Raw genomic sequence first — 21,494 nt, 5'->3', positions numbered from 1 at the left:
CCTCAGCAGCCTCCTTTCCTGTGTCATGAGAAGAAGTAAAGGGACGAATTATAATGCATGAAATAAAAAAATACTATATGATATGTGCCAATTAAAAATATTTGAAGGGGCACTGTGTTTATTTGCCAAAATATAAAATTTGTCAGGAAGAACTTACTGTGGACTTGCTGTGAATGTATGGAGTAAATTAATATTCCTAGACTGGCTGACAATTTACTTTGCTACAACATCCATAGCAAAATAAATGTACTGACATATATGTTACCCTATATATGTTATCTTTCTTACTCTTAAAAATTCAATGGTATATAAATTAGGAAAACTGTATACATTTAAATGTAGATGCTGTGTAATAAGATGTAAAGCTGAATGAATTGTGCTATATTTTCACGAGGCTTTAAATGACTGTATCTATATAGAATCATAGGATGGCATGGGTTGAAAAGGATCACAATGATCATCTAGTTTCAACTCCCTGCTATGTGCAGGGTCGCCAACCACCAGACCAGGCTGCCCAGAGCCACATCCAGCCTGGCCTTGAATGACTCCATGGGGCATCCACATCCTCCTTGGGCAACCTGTTCCAGTGCTTCACCACCCACTGAGTGAAAAACTTCCTCCTAATATCCAACATAAACCTCCCCTGTCTTAGTTTAACATCATTTCCCCTTGTCCTATCACTATCCACCCTCATAAACAGCTGTTCTCCCTCCTGTTTATATGCTCCCTTCAAGTATTGTAAGGCCACAATGAGATCTCCCTGGAGCCTTCTCTTCTCCAAGCCAGTCAACACTATCAGTCTTGAAAAATAGCAACAAATGTCTCAAAATGGCACTGATGATCCAACATCCATGCTACCTTGGCTCTGAGAGTTTTACATTAGAATTGTAAAACCATGGACTGAAACTCAGTAATTGGAGCCTATTATATGCTTATGTGGAGAACTGCTCTTTCAGTTTCACACAAAATAAATTCTGTTTACATAATACAAATCTTCTCCACAATCAAATTACACGTGGGAAGTCAGTACAGTTAGGAGATTTGCTTCAGAAGCGTTCTTGTACTGCAAAGTAAAATGCTAACCTAAACATGATTTACAATAAAAAGGCATTTTAAAGACTTTTTTCTAATTCATTTTTAATTCTTACTGTAAGATAGAAACAATTGTAGGATAGAAATTATAGATGATTGTAAGATAGAAAGAAGTAGAAATCATTTGTTTTACAGAAAAAATAATTTATAATCTGTGGCATTGAAGAAAAAGACTGATACAGGAAACATTTGTTTATGGAGCAATTTGGTGTAAGAGAACTGAGTTGGTCTTTAATTTGTTAAGGCTGAATCCACCACTGATAACTGAAATTCAGAACTGTAAGCAAGAACTTTTCCCAGTGAGGCAAAAAAGTTGGATTTGCATTTGTACTAAATTAGTGAGCTACAGCAGAGAACTATTAAAAAGTTTGCCGTGTTAAACAAGCCATTTTAGAAGTCTATTAAACCAATTTTAGCACTTTTATTTCCGGAATCTCTCTTGTGATCAGACCTTTGCAGGAAGCAACATTATGTCTAGCCTGAGATGTTTCAAATTTTATGTCTAGTTAAAGCAATTTCTATGCTAACAGTTGAGATTGTGTGATTTAGTGATTAGCATGCACGTGGAAAGCATTACTTATGAGAAATATTCTGTAATAATTTATTCATATGATAAAAAGCCCACTACTTCATGTTGAAAAATCCACATGCTAGGCCCCTAGACTGTGTAAAATTTTTAACATTAAAACTAACCTCTTATCAAACTCTTTAGTTATCCTATGCCCTTAGACCTCCTTGCAAATGTAACACTTATTATGGCCTGTATGTGATGCATGACCAATTTCAGATTTTTTTTTATTAGTGCACAGATTCTTTTGAACCTGTGAAAATAAATTTCCAGCTGGTGGCATAGCTTTTTATAACAAAAGAGAGACAGCAATAAGTAGATAGTCTGAGTAAGACTGTAACAATATATACCAATGACAAAATCTAACCTACTTGGCAGTCAACACTGAATGCCACAAGGTCTTTCTACTCTATATGTATTAATCTGCAAGTCTGCACAGAGAGGCAGAGCAAATTCTGAATATCTGGGTTCTCCAAAGCATCTTTCTTTATGTTATTGAACTTTTCACTGTTGAAGCAGGTGAAATGTATAAGCATTTTTATTTATTTATTTATTAAGAACAATATATTAGGAGATGAGAATCTGATAAAAATGTCAGTTTTTTATATGATCTGGTCATGCTTTTTTTCTGTAGGTTCCCCTTTTTATATATAATTGCTGTGCAGTAAAACAGCATCTTTATTAAGAAGAAAGGCAGAGGCAGCCAACACAAGGAAAGTTTTCTATATTCTGAGCAAGTACATGGCATACACTGTATAATAATTGTGTATGCAAACAGAACATTTTCAGCATGGAGAAAAGATAATCATACAGTATAACGATTAGGAAGTGGCAGTAAACAGCAATACAGCAAATTCTGCACATGACAACAGCTTAGTAAGGACTGGATAAATTAGATGAATCAGCAACAAAATAATAGAATTCAATGAATTAGATAGAATTCAATGATTAAAATTATTTAAGCTCAACCAAAATATTAAGAAAATATGCTTTTGCCTTCTGTGAAACTGTTTTCACTAGTGAGTTTAGAACCACGTAACAAAGTTGAGAAAGATCTTCCTTAGAACCTCTACTGTTCGCTAAGGCCTTTTAACCAATGCAATGACTAACTGTCATTTCTGAAGAAAACAAACCCGATAGCATTCTCTAGTAATTACAGTTCGTCCACGTATACATGCTACTCTAGATATGTACTCACCCTTAAAAGGGTTTCATGTCAAGTGCTATGTGCAACACTGTCTGTTAGTGCACATTCCTGTATACCTTGAAAACCACTTAATCAAGGTAAAAGTATGCCAAAAGCTTGGTTTTCACTTGCAGTTTGTCACACCCCGAAATCCTTCTCTTTAGAACTGCTCTCAAGGCATTCTTTGCCCAGCCTATATCTGTGCTTGGGATTGCCCGGACTCAGATGCAGGACCTTGCATTTGGCCTTGTTGAACTCCATGGGGTTGGCATGGGTCCACCTCTCAAGCCTGTCCAGGTCCCTCTGGATAGCATCCCCTCCCTCTAGTGTGTCAACTGCACCACTCAGCTTGGTGTTGTTTGCAGCTTGCTGAGGATGCACTCCATCCCACTGTCCATGTTGCCGACTAAGATATTATGACAGTCCCAGAACTAAACTCTAAGGAATGCCATTCACCACTGATCTCTACTTGGACACTGAGCTGTTGACTGCAACTCTCTGAGTGTGACCATCCAGCCAACTCCTTACTTAAGGCTTGGTATCTGAGAAATAATATAAGTTCTTGTTTCATTGTTTCACATGGAGTCAATGGGAGCATTCCCAGAATTGGCCACTTGTAAATAGGAATATGACAGCCCAGTCCTATGCATGCATTTTCCCTCAAATATATAGTTCAAAGTAATTATGTTTATACAAAATAAAATACATGTATTAAGAAAATTATATTGCTTTTTTACATTCTATTTTATTCTGTTGAATCAATAGCACTAAACTGTTTTAATTTGGTCTGCAAACAACTCAATTTACCTTGATGATCTAAACCAGTCTGTTGGAACTTGAAAAATATCTGTATGATCATTTTGATAACTTTCATCTTATTATCACCTCAGTTCTTTGCTTTATAAATAATTTTTTATTGTAAAAGTTTCCATCTTCGGCTAACCCTGTAGTGAAAATGGACAACACTATATCAAAAGCCTTGATATGATTTCTGAAAGTCATTCAAAAGAACTAATCAAAGGGCCATCTGAGAAGTAGCCTAAGGGCACTAGGTACGGATAAGTCTAACTGGCTTCTTACGTTTCAGAAACAGAAAATTCAGTTGCTTTCAGGTGTCAAAATAGCAAACTCCCTGCTGACCATAGTACAGTAATTGGCAGAGCTGGCAGTGTAGGATCTATGAGTTATATTGCCAGGGAAGAATTACTGGAAGACTTGATTTTGTTTGATATTTGATTATCAGTTTATTATAAGAGCACCCAGTAGTGCCTCAAAAATTAAGGGTGAGCTGCCTTTTATATTTTGAAATTCTTGCATAAGAGTTGATAATGTAAGCAAATTTGCTTAGAGTAGAAACTAGGTATCTTTGTATAAGACTTTTTCTTTTACAGAAAGAGAAAACAGACTGAATTAATTTTTATTTAGATATATATATATACTTTTTTTTTTTTTTTTTTTTTTTTTTTTTTTTTTTTGTGGGAAACAGATGAAGGAATGAGCAGACCTGGAGTTAGAGTTGATTTTGATCTTTTCTTTCTCCTTCACTACCACACCTGTGAAGATTTGGCTTTAAAAATCAATGGATAGTATCCTGGAAAGTCTTTTTATTTATTTATTTATTTATTTTCCCCCTTAGAAAAAGATTAAAAATTGGCTTGACAATAGGTTATGCATGTTATGTGTCTGCCACAGCATCCAAAAAGTTGATCCTGTAATTAGAATATATTTGTTTGGTGGCTCTGAAATCAACAACAATTTGTCTGACAGATACAGTGGAAGAAGAAGAATGCCAGGGCCTTTTGAATACGGATGTGGATATATGCATTATCTGTTCTCATTCAAGAATAAAAAAGATCTATTATATGATGACAGAAAAATGACTTGCATATCGAAAAACTTCTATGTTCTGACTTATATCAATTACATTTAGCTCACATAAAAGTGTAAGCTAAAATGAAAATGCAAGAGTTTAAAAATCAAATATACTCAAAATGTACGTTATGCTGAAATTAACGTTTTTTTTATCTACTTGAATGGAATAATTTTCCATTGCTTCTTACAGTGTATAAAAGAGCATGAGGAAACCAGTCTACGCAGGGATGCAGTAAGGGAAAAAATGTGTTTTTGTGTCCACTTATATGTAGGGTAATGCAAACAAGAAAAGAAGAGTTAGTTTAAGGTTTCAGTTGAATGGTGCCCTAAATAAATTAGATTATACTTAAGCTGAGTTTGGTCTAACCAAGCAGGTAACTTTTCATAGGTTGAATTAATGCCTCGTTTTTTTTAAAAAAATATTTTTTTATCTTAAGAGATGATTTTCAGAACTGTTGAGCGCTCAACACCTGCTACTAAAGCAAAAGGTTCTGTGTTTTCAAATAAAAGTATGTATTTGCAAGATGCCTAGCTTCATTGATAACAAATGTCACAAAAAATACATCATGAGAAATTATGCAGTACTGCTCTCTAAACAGAGTTTAGATGAGACTTAAAATTCTCGGCCCTGAATCACATGGCTTGATTTCAGAGACAATTGTAATAGAAAGTGTTATGTGAAATTATAGTCCAAGAGCTCCTTTTCAGTAATTGTCTTGATGCTCAGACTTATTCCACAGCAGTTTGATTAGTTCATCATCATTTTACTAAAAAATAAATTCAATCTTATTTCTTGTGTGCTGCATGTTAAAAACACTTATGGGCAGCTACCATAGACTGATTGAAGATCTTTAAATTTCCTGATTCAACTTCTTCCGGAGTGATTTCCTCATGGACCCATATCCTTTTGTGACCTTCTGTTCTGTAAATGTAATAAACACAGACAATTTGCTGTGTCCACTTCTCTGCAGCTAAATCCTAATGAGTCACTGAAGTGTCTATAGACCTATGTATCTATAATAAAACTGCCTGCCCATCATATAATGCTTTTGAAGGTACAAAAGCTTCAGCTCTACCTCAATAAAAGTCAGTCTCTATACCATATAAAAACCAGAGGTTTAGGGTTATGTTTTCCACACACAGACCATGGTTCTCCACACAGTTCTCTGAAGTTCTTCAGTTTTTCCCTGCTATCAGTGATTCTTTCCATGCACTCTCCTTGCTTCTGGCATAACCTGCAGCTTACACGCCATCTGGGATCCCCTTTCTGTAACTTTATCAAACTGATTTGCCATCTGTTCAGAAATCTCATTGGAAATTTCATCTTTAGCTGCCTCTTAGTCTCCCTTTCCTCAACTCTGTAACAATCTTATTCAATTCTGCATAGTGCTTAAAATTCAGTTTATAAGAAAGATAATAGAAGGCTTACATGCCTATGGCATTTATCAACATTGCTGATTAAAGCTGTTTTCAGGAATGTCTACAATTTGCTTCGAAAAAGCCAAATTTAAGCAATTTAAATACTATAATAAATAGAGCAAATATATTAAATGAGAAGTTAATGAACAATTGTTTGCTTTTATCTTTAATAGATCCTGTTTTTCTCTTGCTTATTTGCTGACTTCAGTTAGAAGACTAAGACATAAGACATCATAATCACTTCCTCCAAGCAACAAACAATTCTATGGATCAATGTGAAGGATATTATCCTAAGTTAGCAAGTCAATAGTTAATTTTATACATTCCAATGGCTTTGACTCAAGTGGACATATTCGAGCATAGAGAAATAAAATTCATAATGCATTAAGTTTTCAGTCTGTGTACTGCTAGCTTTGCAGTGTTGTTTATTCACTAGCTCTGCAGCACAAAGCAGAGGAGGGAGTTATTTCACTAGATTTTTTACAAAGACAATTTTTATTGAAGGACTATGAGGACACCCTTTTTTTAAACTATATATATGTAGAAGATGTAATATATCAGGGCAGCACAGGGACTTGTATTAACAGTAGAAGTTTACAGAACAACTACTGCAGCTGTGAGTCTTAAGTGAACTCCAGCTGCTGTGTTGCTCTTTTCTGGAGTGTGTAATTGGTAATCTGAAACTGATTTGTCAAACAGCACATTCACAATTTCAGCAGATGGATTCTCTCAATGAAGTCAATTAAAGACATATAACAACTCTACTTGAATTCTTGTGACCTGGGAAGTGTTAACAGCTTCTTGCTTGCTGTACCCTGTATAATATTCATGCTATATGGTCTGACCTTTAGTTAAAATTAGGTTCTGTTTCAGACCAATTCCAGAGGCAGACTTTGTTTGGTTTATTGACACCTTAGAGAATTTCCAGTCCCACAGAAATCTGGAAGTGTTTCACTGAAGAAGGTGTGTCTAGTCTCTGTACTCATTTTGAATGTCAGACCACCTGTTCTTATCAGCAAGAAGGCAGAACCTCCTGAGGCTGTTACTTCATCATACCTTGAGCATCTCTGGATGTTCTAAAATAAATTAAAAGTTTTGGAGATAATATTTTCTCCCTAGTAAGAAGAATATACATGTGATTCTGTTTTCAACAGGAAATAAGGGTGGATGATAAATTTAGGAAATTATGTCAGTGCAAAGATTTGTCTCTCCTCTTTTTGGCAACATAAACTGCTAACGGAACTACTACTTTTTACCTTAATTTTGAATGCCGTAGTTCCTTACAATTAATCCTTATTTCACAATTTATGTAATGTGCTACTTGTGGGTTATGCTCTTGAAATATGATCAGTTGGAAAGACCTCTTGTCTATTAACTCTCAATAGTTTTCTGATTTTTTTTTTTTCAGGGAAATGTATATGTGTATATATATATATATATAACTGGTACTATCTTTCATAGAAGCATTCCGTACAACTTCAAATGCACATTCCTAAAAACACATCATTGAAATTCACCTTGAGTCCTTCTGCCACCTTAAAAACAAAAAACATACAAATAATTACAGTTTATAATATAATTACTGTTTATTTTTCAGTACTTATGTACTGCATGCTTAAAGTTTCAACATCTCTTTCCTTTCCTCAGCTACTGCAGTAACAGCACTACAGCCTTCCAATCATTCTTCTCTCTCATTCCTTTATTTTGATCCATTAGTTTGACTGAATAATTAATTTTTTCTACATGCTTCTAAGTCTGATATTTCCCAGTCTTTTGTGTAGGACTGGCCAAATGGCCAAATCCCTATTAGAACAGTGAAAATCACTTAGATTTTATTCAGGAATGTTTTGTTATATATATATATATATGTATTAAATTAACAAACAAAAAGAACAAACACAGTGATTGACAATATGAAAAGCAACTGGTGTCAAACCAACCTTCTCATCAATCTCTTTTTTCAATACCTTAAGTTCTTTATAGTTACTCCACAAAATAAGATGGCAATTTGATGAGTATAAATGATAGGAATCCACACTAATAGTACTAGAAGTACTAGAGCCACTTTTAATGCTTGCTGGCCTAGGAGATCCAAAGAAGGAAGCAATTGGTTCCTCTTACTCGTAGTAGTTGCTATAGGTAAAATAATTCCTCTTCCACGAAACTTGAATTCATTCAACTTTATAATTCATCATCCGTTGCTTAACATTGCTTCACTCTCTCTATTCTCTCCCTACAATAGGGATAGAGTCATTGAGCAGCTGTGTGGTGCTTAGACACCAGCTGCAGTCAACACAGCACACAGGATTGTAATTTTTTGTACTTATTTGTGCTAGTGCATGGTTAATATAACAAGGTTGTCTTGTTTTAAAGCTCTGTACTATGCTACATTACCAACACAAAATGGAAAAAGATGTAATGCAAGTGTCTTTTTGGCAATGCTAATTGTCTCTATCTGCTTCTTACTTTGAACTAGAAAAATGCATCAAAGATATCTGAGTTGTTGGACCTCCGAATAGAACTTACATTAGCATAGTTAGCCAATTAAAATTCCTGAGCTACCAAAAATTTGACTAATATAACTAATAGTGACTTGTCCTAGTATATAGTAGATAGTAGACAGGTGGACTGGACTTCACGGATGTGGTAGAAAATCAGAGCCTCCTTGAGTTGACCTAGTTGTGTCATTCAGTTGTGTACTTTACTTTTGTCCTGATCTCATCCCACGGTCCAATTGCTTAATGCCATCCACTGCCTGGAGACTCAACAAAGGTCTGTGAAGTGTATGTTGCCATTACAGTGTCTGTTGGAACTCTTTCTCACATTAAGATCTTTGGTCCTTGACTTGTATAATAAGGGAACTGTAATTTATCTTTGGAAGAAAAGCATAGCTCATATAGAAATTATGACACTATTGTGCTCTCCATCTGTTCTTAAGTCTTCCTTGATTATGCCTCAGTTGTTTCCAATTCTCCAGTTTGTTAACTTTTTAAAAGAAAAGATGCCCCTTTAAACATTAAAAATTAATTCTCTACAGGATTGTTATGTCAGTATCTATTTTTTTCCCATTATTCTGGCTGAAGATGAAGAGGGAACGTGTCTTCCATTTTTATCAATTCTTGTTAATTCATTAAGCTTGTTTGTATTCACTCACCACTGAGGAATCTTGGGGTATAAAACTGCATAATTTTAAATGGAAAAAATTCAGTGTCCTTTGAAAGTGAATACACTGAGAACAACACTCTATGCCAAATAATGCCATCCCATACAAACTGAATAATGCAATTACTTACTGAGCTAGTCTTACATGTACCTTTCTGGAGTCAAATTAAAAAAATGAACCGCATGAGATTTCTTTCATAAACTAGTGTCAGAAATATTAGTTTAAGTAAATGTACTACAGAGAATATAATGAGAATGTTTAAATATTGAACAGCAATGCATTATTTTTCCATAGCTAAACAAAATTATTAGTAATTGCCTATTTTTTGTATTACTAATTACATGCTGATACTAGCTTTTCAACTAAGCAGAGCCAGTTCTGTATTTGTTTACTTTTTCTTAAGAGCATAAATTCACATTATTATCACAAATTACAGTCTCCTAACACAGAACAAATTCTGAATTTGTTTTATGTACCCATTAAGTAACATCAGAGCAAGCATTTCACTTTGAATGTTTTCTGTAATGCTGACAACATAGGTGAACGATGTTGAGAAAGTGATTGAGGTCTGAAAAATATCAAATCCAAGGTCTAAAATTACACCTTAACATTAAGTTTCTATTTATTTCCTCCAGACAGTCATTGAATCCACACTGAATAAATTTTTACTTTTTTTAAATGTCAGATTTCTCTGAAAGTCTGCATGCATCTCACTGATTTGCTGCGTCACAGTCCATTTACAACAAAATGGCATCAGCCTGTGACAAAGAAGATGAGAAATGGATAGGTACTGCAGGACAAAAATAAACACAAACAAATTGAGAAAACAAAGATGAAAAACGTCAAAATTAGTATTAAAAACTGCTGTGAGCTACCATTTTTTGGCAGGTTTAATCTTGCCTAAATTAAAAACTCTCCCTGGATCTATATTACAACTCATTTTATGAAGCCTAGCAAACACTCTTGGTGGAATTATATGTTCATTATCTAGAGTATCTGTAATTTTTATTCATTTCTGATACTTTTAGGTCTTGTTTTAACTTCTGCATGTATATATTTCCACTTTAATTCCATCTCAGGTCTCAGTTAATGCATCAACTGCAGACAGGTAATACATAGAATGTCCACATATACAAAACAGTCTAATAGAAGCAGGACAGAACATTTCTTACTAGCATGAAACTTATTTCTGAAATGCCTGATTTTAAGATGGCAATATGTGTCCAGGATGAGAGATTGAAATATTGAGTTCTAGTGCTAAAGAAAATATATGCTTTTGCAATAACGTCCAAAGACAAGAACAAAAGCAACACAAGCTCTGTAATCTCCATATAAGGCACTGAAATTTTATCCAAGGTACTTACTAGTTCTCAAAGCATAGTTATAGAAAGTATTATGTGTTCTAACCATGAAAAATAAGAAACAGTTCTGGAAACGAGAGTAGATTATTGGAGAAAATTTTCTACTGAAGCATCTAACTTCTGTTCAAGTTTAGGAAACAGTGATAGCTGGATTACCACCAGCATTTAGCAGAAAGTGCAATTTCCTGTATATACTAGAGAAAATTTAAAAAAGCCCAAACAAAGACCACCAGGTTCCCACACTCCTCACATTGTTCTGGACTCCTTGGATGGAATTCAGCCGGAATGCTGGAAACATGAGTGTCTATCTCAGCATTAGTAGTCAGACAGTAGCCATACGGGGCCTACACAGTCATGTACTGTGTTGTTCAGTTCACCAAAAGTGGACATCTGCATATGGGTGGCTGAAGTCATCTCTGGGTAAGCATTTTGATCTGAATTCTACTCCTTTCTTTAACACTTTGTTAATTTAAATTTGTTACAAACATGCTGGGAGAAATTAGAAGAAATTTTAAAAGGCCAATCTTTCTTGCATTTTTTTTAGATCACAACTGATTTCCTTGACAGTTTGAATGTTCCTGAAGGACAGTATTTGTGCTATACAGTCTTAGTGTTCCTACTGAGTACATTGAAAACAAATGGGTTCCCGACTTAGGATTTCTGGGGTTGTGACATAGAACATGGGCCAGACCTGGTGTCAAATTTTAAAAAATGCAGATGCTTGTTTCTCTCTTTTCCTTCCATGAAGGAATCATTTTTTATTTCTGAGGAGTTGTTATTTTTAACACTTTCCAAGTTTCAGGAACTAATATAGCTGAGTAGTTTTGAAATTAATTGCTGAAGTAGTTAAATTAAAGCAACTTTGCACAGTAAGAGACTTTTTAAGCCCCTTGAGGGCAATGCCATGGGTGTAAATGAGTATTACTGTCACTTAAAATAAGGCCACAAACAGAAAAAGTTTATAGTTGAAAACATTCTCCTCACTGAATTCCTTAAATAACCATATTGACTCAATAACTAATTTTATATGATAAAAACATTCATTGCATGTATGATTATAAATATACAATAATTCTATTAGTCTGCTCTGAAAGTAATGCCTCCTACTTTACTATGTTGGTCCACAGTGTCAGAGGCAGATATTGGTGGCATGGCAGCAGAGGTTGAACCTTCCTGCCAATTATTCCATTAGATGCTGTAATGTGACAGATGGCAGCGCAGCCTGACAAAACGGCATCTGACATAGAAGTGTGTATGAAGCAAATGTGTGGAATTGAATTTCTCCAAGCAGGAAAAATTGCACCTATTGACAACCATTAATACTTGCTGAACATTTATGAAGACCAAATAGTGAATGTGAGCAGAGTGAGGTGGTGGGTGGTGTGTTTGAGAATAGTGATTGGTCACCTGCGGATTTTTATAAGCGCTGCAAGCAGGCTCTTGTTCGTCATGGGTAAAAGTGCATTGTCAATGGTGGTGACTATGTTAAAAAATAGTGTTCATAGCTGAGAATTTGCTCTATCAAGTAGCATTATTGTGCTCTTTATAACTGTTGTTGTTTCTATGCAAATAAATAGGAAGCATTACTTTCAGGGAAACCTACATTTAAAAAAAAAAAAATACAAAAATAGGAAGACAAAATATAAAGCTCTTAATAGGTGTATGGATTAAGTGCATATTCAGGACTTGGAACAGTTCTGAACCTATAACTCTAGTTTTTGGGCAGAACTGAACAAACATCTTAATTAAAAAATATTTTTTACTAACCAAATGGAGGTCAACACAAGTAGAATTGTGCTCACAAGCGTTGTTTATGCAGTCATCAATGTCCTGCTCACATGTTAGTCCTGCATATCCTGGGTTGCACAAGCAATAGAAGCCATTGACAACTGTAACAGAGATAGTATTTCAGTACTAGGGTTGCTTCAGTAATAACAACTAAATGATGTAAATTTAAGTAAGCTACAGTTACAACTACTCATCACAATGGTGTATGTGGAAAGTGTAGACATGTTAGAATGGAAATAAATTAAATGCATTGCTTTAAAACACCTTTTTAATATTATGCACTGCGTTTAATTTAAAAAATCAAATGTTTTAACACAAGAATTATAAATCAATTTTCATTTACTAGCTTCTGAAAAAGTAATGACATTTCATGAGCTAATAAAGAATTTTAGTTCATAAAACTGTGAATATAAGATTTTATCTTTAATATTGTGTCTGAGATTGGGATGGTTAAGTGTTGTGAATTTTCTGTTCGCTTTTTTTTTTTATTTTGGGGGTTGGGTACGAGGTTGTTTTGTTTTGTAAGAAATGCCTTCTATTATAGCACTACATTAAAAGAAAACTTGCCTAGAATTTGGCAGCTTAACCTATGATGGATATTTATACTTCATTTCAATATTAGCAAGGTAATAATAAGAATTATATCTGTTTTTCATCATTAATAATCTAAAGGGAGTCTTTAGAGTACTACATCTGTATAAGGAGTTTGTGAGAGCAATAATTGCAGCCCGTGCAGGCCTGGATTTCCTATAAACTCAAAGAGGTCCCTAGGTTCTTCATTATCTCTGAGATTTACCACGGAATCTAGTCTGTCACTGTGTCTATACACAGAGCTGCTATTATATTCATCAAATATGTTAAGTTCTCCAGAGCAGCAGCATTTTTTATCTGCTCAGACCTTTACATCTTCCTCAGTATTTGAACTTTTTACAGTCAGTGCAAAAAGTGCAGTGCAGAAGAACTGACACGTCCACGTGGTACAAGTCAATTTTGGAGGTACCACAAAGCCAAACCATCCACAAAAACATACGGCATGAAGAACTTTACTGCATCTCATCTAAGTTCCAGTTCAAAAATGTTCCCCAGTGAATATACAGTGAATAGAAAATATCTGTAAACTTCTCAGGAAATAGATACTAGATAAATTATGAAGCCAATCATCTTTTTTCCATGTATGAAAACATGGAATTCTTAAAGCTTATTCATAATTATTTTTTTATTTAACTAGGAAAGTGTTAGGCAATGATATACTTAGCAATTTGGAGTTAGAATTTTAGGACAGCAAGTCAATTAGATTTTCGGTAAATTTGTCTAAGAATTCTGAATTTCAGGGAAATTCTCAGGTTGGCCCAGTGCTTCAAGTATGGGGAAAGGTGAAGTCAGCTAGGCTCGCTCTGTATTAGTCCCCTCAGGAAAAGGTTAGTAGTTAGATAATTAAGTAATAATAACTTCAAAAGCAGTTACTGAAATGACAACGGAATTCCTTTTTCTAGTGATATGGGTTGATGGATAAAAATCATAGCCTAGAAGATCCATATGGGATATTGAGGGTGTAGAAATAATTACAAGAGTAGAGCAGAAGTGGAATAGGCTTTCCAATGTTTCTGGAATTTCCTTCTGTAAGGGCTTTCAAAACAGTGAGAAAAAGACAACATTAGTCCAGTAGGAGGTATAACTATGTGACCTCCAGATATCATTCCCCTTTTCAACCAGAGTTAGTAACTTTTTCTGAAAATTACCTCTTTCCCTTTTGTTTACCTAGCACAGAATGGGTTCTGATAGGTTTTAACCCACAACATTTCCATTAAGTACTCCATTAATTACTGGCTGCTATTCAGTGTAGCCTGCTGATCCAGACAGAATATGGTAGAGTAATTCATCATCAAGTTGCTTCTAAAGCATGCAAATACGATTACCAGGAAAAGAGTCAGTTACACGGTTACATGATACAGAGCACATGATAGTAAATGGACACTCTATTTTCCATGTTTGATAATTAATGCAATTTTTGGACTCGTTAGAATTATCACATATAGTGCTTAGTTGCTCTACGAGCTCCTTTTTAGCAACTGACTATTCTCTTATCAGATGCACAATGTAAGATATATTTGGCTAATTTAGGAGACAGCACAAATCTCATTAAAATTTCTCATTAGCTGTCCCTAAACACACAAACCTCAGGACCAGGAGTCGAGGCAGTTGGCAAAAATAATCCTCCAGGCACTGGCTGTGGAATTCCAGACAAGCTGAATTTCAGTAAATTATCCACTATTCTCCCCAGAGGAGCTCAGTAGCTACAGATGCTTCAACAGAAAGACTACTCTACATTAAAGGAAGTAACCAGACTGAACTCACTGTCATAACAGTATCCATGGAGGCAAGGGTTAGAACTGCACTCATTGACATTGATCTCACAGCGTGGACCTGCAAAACCCTTCACACACTGGCACTGGAATCCAAGGGGAAAAGCATCCAAATTCATTTCTTCTGTACACATAGCTCCATTCTCACAGGGATTACTGGCCTCACAAGGCCTAAACTCACAGTTCGAACCTGAAAAGAAAAGCAGGAAAGCTGTCAGCATTTAACTAATGAACATATCCCTGCAGCTGCTGCCTATTGTGAGCTGTATTTTCTTTAGACCCCTGCTTAAAATCAAGTTGGAGGCTCTCAGAGATATGTATATGTACAGTGCCATGCAGAAATACTTACTTGCTTTGCTGTTCTACAAACCAAAAAGGATGATTTGTTCCTGTTTTGTTTATATAATGACATTGTATTTCAAAATCGAAATAGCACTTGAATACCTTTTATATTTTTCTGTTTACCACTGTCCACTAAAATAGCTCAAAAACTGCACTTAAGAAAATGATTTTTAATTTGCAGCTTCTTGTTACTTCTTCATATTATCACAGCTATGATACAATTTGTTTATAGGTTAACTCCTAATCCCAAATATAAATGAAGTGCAAGTAACCTTGTATTATTAAATATATTATTAAATATATATTAAATTATGTGTTGTTGCTTTTATTTTATGATGAGTGGCTACCTCCACAGTACATAAAATACAAAATAGAATCTCCTACAGTTTCTTTCTATTCTACTCTAATGTGTAATAGATTATGTGCATTTCTCTGGGGTAATCAGGGAATTGTGTAATTGTGATCTTGGGTCACAGATGCCCTCATCTAAATCCTTAGTTTGCAATGGATTTTAAAAGATTTAAAGGTCCTTTAAAGTGAATCTTACTTTGTAAGCACATAAACAAGGCTGATGCATGTTTTCCAGCTGCAAAACCTCAAAACACTGAGGGCAGACATAAGAGAGATCAAATGGGATTGTAAAGCTGCTTCTCCTTTCCCTCACCACTGCTGAAGGCAAGTCTGTTCTTTCAGGCTGTTTCAGGCAGACTTTGCTGGCTTTCAGGGCTGCAACCAGCTGTGCACCAGCTCTCTGAGGACCTGTGGAGCCTGTCTGCCTTTCTGCCAGTGCTCTATGAGCTGTGTATGTGCTGTGCCTACCAAAGGTGGTGCGCACAGTTTGCAGTCCTTCTGACCCTCTGCCCACTTTCCTTAGGCGCCTTCCTCAGCTCTGGCTGCTCAGCCAGTCCTTCCTGAAGCACCTCCTCCCCATCCTTCTTCAGTAACACTGGTGTCTGTAGGGTTGTTTCTCTCACATTATTTTTCATCACCCTCTCACACAGCTGCTGTGCAGCATTTTTGCATGCAGGGCCCAGTTATGTCCCGGTGGGCTGTTGGAGCCAGGCAGCCCTGGCCTCACCTCACAGAAGGCCCTGCAGTGCTGCTGCCAGCAGCTGGGTATCTGCACACAGCATGCGAGAGAAGCCCTATTTGTGAGATGTATAATAGTCCCTAGAATTTTCAATTTCTGTTCAGATAAGAATTCTTGAGAAGTAATTGACTGGTGCTACAAGTCACCTGGAGTATTTAGCAGTTTTGTATATTGTATACAATTGCTAACGGAACTGACCATATAGTTTATTGGATGTAATTTTGAGGAAACTGAATCAGTTAAGTGGTTAACTTATTTTGGAGCAACAAATTGAATATTTTGTTATAGTTTCAGAAGAACAAAACTAAAACATAGTGGTTGAGATCAAGCTACAGTGCCACTGAGTGCCATTTAGTGGCTTGTTTGAATGCTTAACAATCCTTAAAAATTCAGGATATAGTGAAGGGATGAAAAACTCATTGTAAAACTTAAGTATTAAGATGACCATTAGACTGAATGATATTGAAGTTTAACTTGAAAAATGTACTTATATGTATTGAGGTATGTTGTCAGTAAAATTATTTGGGCTCTTGTGTAAAAGAGGACCATCAGACTCACTTCTATGATGTGCTTAGTATAGGCCAAAGTCAATTGAACCTATGTATTTTCTCCTTTGCTTGTATTTTGCCAGTATAGGCAAAATGTTGTTGGACTATTCCACATTTTGTTCATCCTATGGGAACTGTTACCTATATAGTAGCCCACTGGCTATCACAGGGTCTTCTTAATAATGAAACACATGCTCTCCAAAACATCCCAAGGATTTTACATGAGCTGAATCTCTGCTATAAGGCAGAGTAATTTGAAGGCTGAACTCTCAATGCTTCTGCATAGGAACTGTAAGGTCATGGCCTGAACCTGTGACTGAACACCTGGTGAAGCGGTATAGCCAGTCCTGAGAGCACAGATGGAAGCAATTCACCTGTGCCATTGGAAGGGGTGGACCCAGGGTCTGGCCTTTGCTAACCTCATTTAAGGGCTGGCAGCAGCAAAAAGAAGGATCTTTAGAGTGCTTAGTGAACTCTGATCCTCAGAAAGAGATAAACAATTCCTTCTTTATTACTAGACTGTGACTTTTACCTTTTTTGGGTGATCCAAAACTGGTTTAAAGCAGCTATATCTGCAGTGTTTATTTTTGCAGCTTCCAAAAGCAAAAGAAACAAGCAAGAATAGAATTGGAATAGAACTAAAAAATAATAGCAACATACAATCAGCTATCTGATCAATGTAGTGATACTAATGGAGAAGAAAAAAATGGCACAGCTTGTTCCCTGTCTTTCTGTCACCAGTAGTTCCTCTGATGTATAGTGTTCTTGCAGGCCACAATATGACTTTTGGAATTCCCTGAAACTGCATAACAAAAGCTACCATATGGCTCACTGAGTTTTGCCCAAAAGTTTTCATCTTCATATCACAACAGCTTGACATGAGTGAAGACCTTGCTGATTCCTAAAGTGGAGTTCTCACCCCCCTAAATAAGCTTAACACATAGTTCACAAGTGGAACTGTCAGATGATCCAGTAATGCAGTATTTGTTTTTCTTCTGAGTTGATGGTAATAAGATTTGCCTGCCCTCTTACATGCCAAGTGTTATTTGGTGGCAGACGATTTTTGTTAGATAAAGCAGAGGTCATGACACAGTGCATCAGTTTTTGGCTAGTGTAGTATCCTTCACCAGTGCTGGATACTAACTGCTTTTCAGATGGGAGCATAACAGAGTTTTGATATGCAACTTGTGAATAATCAGAGAAGAAACAGTGAGGTTGTATGCCCTGAAGGCCACAAGTTTACATTACTTAAAAATATTTATTCTGTATCAATAAGTTTGTGCACAGATAAGCCAGCTGGAGAGGGCCTCTTAGGAAAAGGACTTGGGTGTTCCTGAGAACAACAGGTTGGCCATGAAATAGCAATGCACACTTGTGGCCAAGAAGGCCAATGGTATCCTGGGGTGCATTAAAAAGAGTGTGGCCAGCAGGTGGAGGGACCTGATCGTTCTCCCCTACTTTGCCCTGGTGAGGGCACATTTAGAATACTGTGTCCAATTCTGGGCTCCCCAGTTTAAAAAGAAACAAGGGTCCCCTGGAAGGAGTCCAGGACAGGGCCACAAAGATCATAAGGGACCTGGACCACCTCCTCTCTGAGGAAAGGCTGAGTATCTTGGGTCTGTTCAGCCTGGGGAAAAGAAGACTGAGGGGGAGTCAGATTACTGTTTATAAATATCTCAAAGGAGATGGAGACAAAGGGATGAAGCCACTCAGAAAATAAGGAACTGAGATAATGTAAATTTTCATTCTTCTTTGGCTTTCATAAATTTAGTTTTAAAACATATTGGCATATTTACGTTCTGATTATAAGGTTTTATTGTGCTGCTTTTTTTTCATTTTGTTTTTAATGAAACCCTGGGTGAATGTCTTCACTGTGCACTCTGAAAAAAGAAGCTTGAATCAATCATGGAATCACAAGAGTCATACAATCATAGTGTCACAGAATGGCTTGGTTTGGAAGGGACCTCAAAGCTCATCTTGTTCCAACCCTCCTGCTGTGGCCAGGGTTGCCAACTACTAAATCAGGAACTAGAATAAGTTGCCCATGGCCTTGAACGTCTCCAGGAATGGGGCATCTACAACTTCTCTGTGCAGCCTGTTCCAGTGCTTTGCCACCCTCTTAGTGAAAAATAAGTTCACATTAAGTAAGTGGCAGGCTGCTGTTTGGTCCTCCTGAAAATGTTTCTTCTGCAGACTGAAGAAGCCCTGCTCCAACACTGGTTTAAAAATAAATAAATAAATAAATGAAATCAAAATTTCAATGAGTATCTCAGACTTTTCCAAGTCTCCTGTTACATCATTGAGCAATGGGATCTCATTTTTCCCAGACTCTCAATTCACAGTAGAACAATGGAACTCTGTTGTTGTGCTTCATGTGCCTTGCTAGTTATAGCTCCGGTTGCACTTCAGCTGCACTGATTCCATCCCCATATGACTGTGTGCCTACCACTTAGGTAGCTCACCATTGCATTTACCTTTTGTGTGCATGGTTTTCTGTTCTCAGTTTGTAAATTTTTCTGCTGCGTATGCTTGATTTCCTTTATATTGGAAAGGTTTGTACTTTGACATATCCTTCAAGATAAATCAGTGGGATCAAGATAAATCTGTTTCCCCTTCAGTGAAGTCACCGATGGGAACTGCAAAAGAGATCCCTAAACAGACCAAAGTCAGCTCAGTGATGTCAAGGATCTGCTACATGCATTTCATAATTCTTTTAGGATTATAAGCTCCATCATCTCACTGCTATTGTTGCCAAAGATGGTTTTGATCTTTACATCTCAAACCACCTCTTTGTAGTCTAGTCATGCTATTCTGCAAGCTGCAGCATATATTTATACCTCTTCTTCAGATTCTTGCTGGTACATTCCCAGAAGGGCAGGAATTTCAGTGATGTATGCACTGATTTGACATTACACCAAAATATATATTTCCCTGACAAAACGGACCTTTTCCCACTCCATAAGAAATGAGGAGAAATGTAAATTACTGCCTATTGCCAGAGCAAAGAGAAGTTGCACCACACAAAGCAAAAACATTTATGTTGTCCTTACAAGTATAAAGAACTGAAAATTAAAATCTAGTCATAAAGTTCTGGGGTAATATTCCTATTTACCAAATGAGGCCAAAACAGATGGTACTATACTAACTATATGTAGTATTCTAAATTGTTTTTTCAGTGCTTTCTTTCAAGCCACTTCACCTTCATCTTAATTGGAAATGCAACCTCTTTTTCTCCCACACAGCTTTCCTGCATATCACTGCTTGGGAAATCTTTTTATGCGACTAAAGTATAAGAGATTTCATTCCTATACCAACTAGAAGGCTGGAAATAAAAGAAAAGAAGATTTTATCTTACCTACTCAGTTGCTTTCTTTGAGTAAATTTTTTTTTTTTTACTGTCAGCGTTGAGAATCAATAATGTAAAACACCCTTCCTTCATTCAGAGGATCACAAGCATTATACTATTTTTAATGCAAGCATGAAAGTCATTCATCATTAAAGAACTAATTAGCAATCTAATTAATACAAGCAGCAAGAATACAAGAAAATTATGTTTTCTGATTTAAATTAGAAAGTTTTGGAAAAGGACATATTCACAGGATAGTAACAGGCAGTTATGGTTATATGTAAGATGAATGGCCTTCTGCTGTTGCTGCCATATCAGCATTTTGTACAAGGCTGTAAATGTTCATTTAAGGTTACTTGGTCAAATCAAGCAGACAGACAGACTAGGGATGCAACATTTGTTTATGAAAGTAAATTTATCAGAATAGAGATTCACATCTACTGCATTTTCTCTTTTTTTAAAATAAAATTTGTTAAACTATTTTTGAGGAAATAAGTAATTGTGAATGTGTAGCTGATTAATTATACCATACACCTATTTTTACCTAAATACTAGGGAGTTTTTCATCTGGTAGGTTTCTGGAAGTCTGGGATTTTTGACAGAAAGGAATGCTATATATTAGGAAACACAGTGTAAGTTGTCTTCTCCCACTCACATATCAAGATTTTTAAGTTGGCCATTGCAGAACAAAAAAGGTGATGTTCACTAAACATAGTTAGCTGACAGAAAAGAGAAAGTAACTATGTCCAACACATCAAATGTGAAAGAGTCAAACATGGAAGTTCATTAATAAATTAATAAGTTCAGCATATCTTTCCAACCGTGCTTATTTCAATTAGACACGTTTAACATTTTCGCTGTTTTAAGTCCTGAGTATATTTTATTGATAACAAGAAGAGATTGCCTTTACTAGAGAATTAAAAGCCTCTCCATTAGTAAGAAACCCAGTACAACAGAAAAGAATATGGACTAGCAATTAATTTACAAAGTTGAAGGAAATTTCAGTTTTCAGTGGCACAATATATCAAATGAATATAACTCAATGAACATAAAATATGTAACAACTACACAACGCTACAGGCTTGGGGCAGTGTGGCTGGAGGACTGCGTAGAGGAAATGGACCTGGGGGTATTGATTGATGCTTGGCTGAACATGAGCTGACAGTGTGCCCAGGTGGCCAAGAAGGCCAATGGCATCCTGGCTTGCATCAGAAACAGTGTTGCCAGCAAGAGCAGAGAGGTGATTGTTCCCCTGTACTCAGCACTAGTGAGGCCGCACCTCAAGTACTGTGTCCAGTTTGGGGCCCCTCACTGCAAGAAAGACATTGAGGCCCTGGAACGTGTTCAAAGGAGGGC

The 21,494-nt window shown here is 36.2% G+C and overlaps 1 protein-coding gene across 1 annotated transcript in view; it reads right to left on the bottom strand.

Moving 5' to 3' along the window:
* Positions 1-21,494, bottom strand: part of EYS (EGF-like photoreceptor maintenance factor) — a 765,389-nt gene that overhangs the window by 497,907 nt on the left and 245,988 nt on the right. Inside the window, exons 19-20 of the mRNA XM_085217834.1 lie at positions 14,805-15,002; positions 12,429-12,550 (exon numbers count right to left, since the gene is read on the bottom strand). Of these exons, the coding sequence (XP_085073960.1) occupies positions 12,429-12,550; positions 14,805-15,002 (320 nt within the window). The remainder of the gene's footprint in view (positions 1-12,428; positions 12,551-14,804; positions 15,003-21,494) is intronic.

This window comes from Meleagris gallopavo, chromosome 2 (assembly GCF_905368555.1).
Source record: "Meleagris gallopavo chromosome 2, MGAL_WU_HG_1.1, whole genome shotgun sequence".
NCBI lineage: Eukaryota > Metazoa > Chordata > Aves > Galliformes > Phasianidae > Meleagris > Meleagris gallopavo.
Note: the sequence above shows the minus strand (reverse complement) of the source record. Positions and strands in the feature narration are given on the sequence as shown.